This window comes from Cydia amplana, chromosome Z (genome assembly GCF_948474715.1).
Source record: "Cydia amplana chromosome Z, ilCydAmpl1.1, whole genome shotgun sequence".
In the NCBI taxonomy this organism is placed as follows: Eukaryota; Metazoa; Arthropoda; class Insecta; order Lepidoptera; family Tortricidae; genus Cydia; species Cydia amplana.
In genome coordinates, this window is record NC_086096.1 from 36,299,002 (window position 1) to 36,300,970 (window position 1,969).

Below are 1,969 nucleotides of genomic sequence, written 5' to 3' on the forward strand. Positions count from 1 at the left end.
TATATTTTTTTTAATACAACTTTCTATAAACATCAACATCATACATAAATTTTATTCAGTCACTATTCCACACATGTCAAAAAAAAAACATCATACTAGTTTTATGATAGATTAGGAATAAATTCAATTTAATATAATATAATAAATATAATAAATAATAATGTGAGCCTATATGCGTCCCACTGCTGGGCACAGGCCTCCTCTCATGCGCGAATTCAATTTAATAAATTACTTAAACTATTTAATTTCTATGACAGGCGACAGTTCAATCTCTATTAAGTCATCGGCAGGGGCTATGGGCACCTCCTTTTTGACCACAACTCTCTTCTCCACCAGAATAGTAGGCATCTGTTTGTGTTTTGCTCGTATGTGCTTGCCGACGGTGTCTTTCCTGAAGAACCGTTTGTCACACAATGGGCAAGGGAACTTTTTCTCACCGAAATGCTTCCGTTGATGCTGGATAAGTTTATCAGGCATTTCGAAGAACATGCCGCATACAATACAAGGTATATTGGTCGCTGTATGTTTCGCTTTGTGCTTCTTCACTTTTTCAGACCGAATAGATTTGTATTCGCAGATATCGCAGAAGTACCAATACTTGCCCTTCATGTGAATCATTCTTTTATGATTACAGAGTTCGGCGCCTGTGTAGAATGACTTGGCGCAAACTTCGCATGTGTATTGTTTAACTCCGCTGTGCCTCTGCATGTGTGTTGCCAGGCTTTTCTTTGACTGTAGTATCTTGCTGCACACTTGACATTGATGCTGGTTGTCCGTATGTGTCTTTAAGTGACGGTACACATTTGAGCGGCCCCGGACGAACTTTCCACAATACTGGCAGGTTATTTCGACTTTGTATAACTTGTGTGAGCCCTCCTGGTGGCACTGTAGGGAGCTCTGCTGAGTAAATTTAGCGGGGCACTTGTCACAATGATATGGCCGGTCACCAGTGTGTATAACGAGATGCGACTGAATATCTTTAATTCTTTTAGACTTATAATTACATTCCTTACAATGGAATATTCTGTTCCTTCCAATGCCTTCTATCCTAACTTCAGCGGCAGTTTTACAGCTCTGTCTGTTTGATTTGAGATGCCTGTTGAACGCTTTGAACGATTTGAACATTCTTTTACAAATGGAGCATATTAAAGCTTCCGGCAGATGGACTTTCTTCCAGTGCACACGTAATTTACATTTGCTTTTAAAAAAGTTACCGCAGTCGTGACATTCCAATTTCAAATCTATCGCTCGGCTTTTTTTAACACCTTTGTCTTCATCATCCTCTACTTTCGTGATGTTGGCGTCCGAGAGTAGATCAGCCGAGTCTAAGAAATGCACGTCCTCTTCTAAATACTCGTAAGGCTCTTCTAAAGGTTCTTCTTTCTTAATAACGACCTCAGCTATCGCGTTGCTGATAGAAACGACGGGAAGCTTCTGCAACTGAGCTGACTGCAAAATAACATTGGAACTCTCGCATTTCTGCTTGAAGTGTATCGCCGTTTCAAGCTCCAAAAGACAGTCCAAGCATATTTTGTCCGGGAAACCATCGTCTTTCTGTATTTTAACGTTAGCTATAGTATTGACGTAGTCGTAAATGAGACAATCTTTGTATATTTCGAATAGGGACATGCATTTTTTCACGTTTGTACCCAAACACACACGGCAGATCTTCACTTTCTTCTTATCGTCACCCATTGTTGTTGTTTATAAAACGAAATCTACGTAAGAATTAATTTGGGAATCGCATTTTTCATTATTTTTCCCATATTTTTCCTATTGTAATTAGTTAGTCAAAATCACAATCTATCTTCTCTGTGCTCATTGCTTGTGTTGCCAGGAAAGTAAAGTTGATGTCAAACAGCCGTATGGCTGCGTCATGAATCTAGTTTAACTGGATTGGGCATGAGTGGTAGGGATACATAGAAGGTAGCATCTTATAGAAGTGGCCTACGTGTGCCTCCGTGAGGGA

The 1,969-nt window shown here is 39.8% G+C and overlaps 1 protein-coding gene across 1 annotated transcript; it reads right to left on the bottom strand.

The window, feature by feature from the left end:
* Positions 1 to 218: 218 nt before the first annotated feature.
* Positions 219 to 1,760, bottom strand: LOC134661007 (zinc finger protein 547-like). Its single transcript, XM_063516903.1, has one exon. It carries the CDS (start codon positions 1,693 to 1,695, stop codon positions 238 to 240), a length of 1,458 nt encoding a protein of 485 aa, XP_063372973.1. The 5' UTR covers positions 1,696 to 1,760; the 3' UTR covers positions 219 to 237.
* Positions 1,761 to 1,969: the final 209 nt, after the last annotated feature.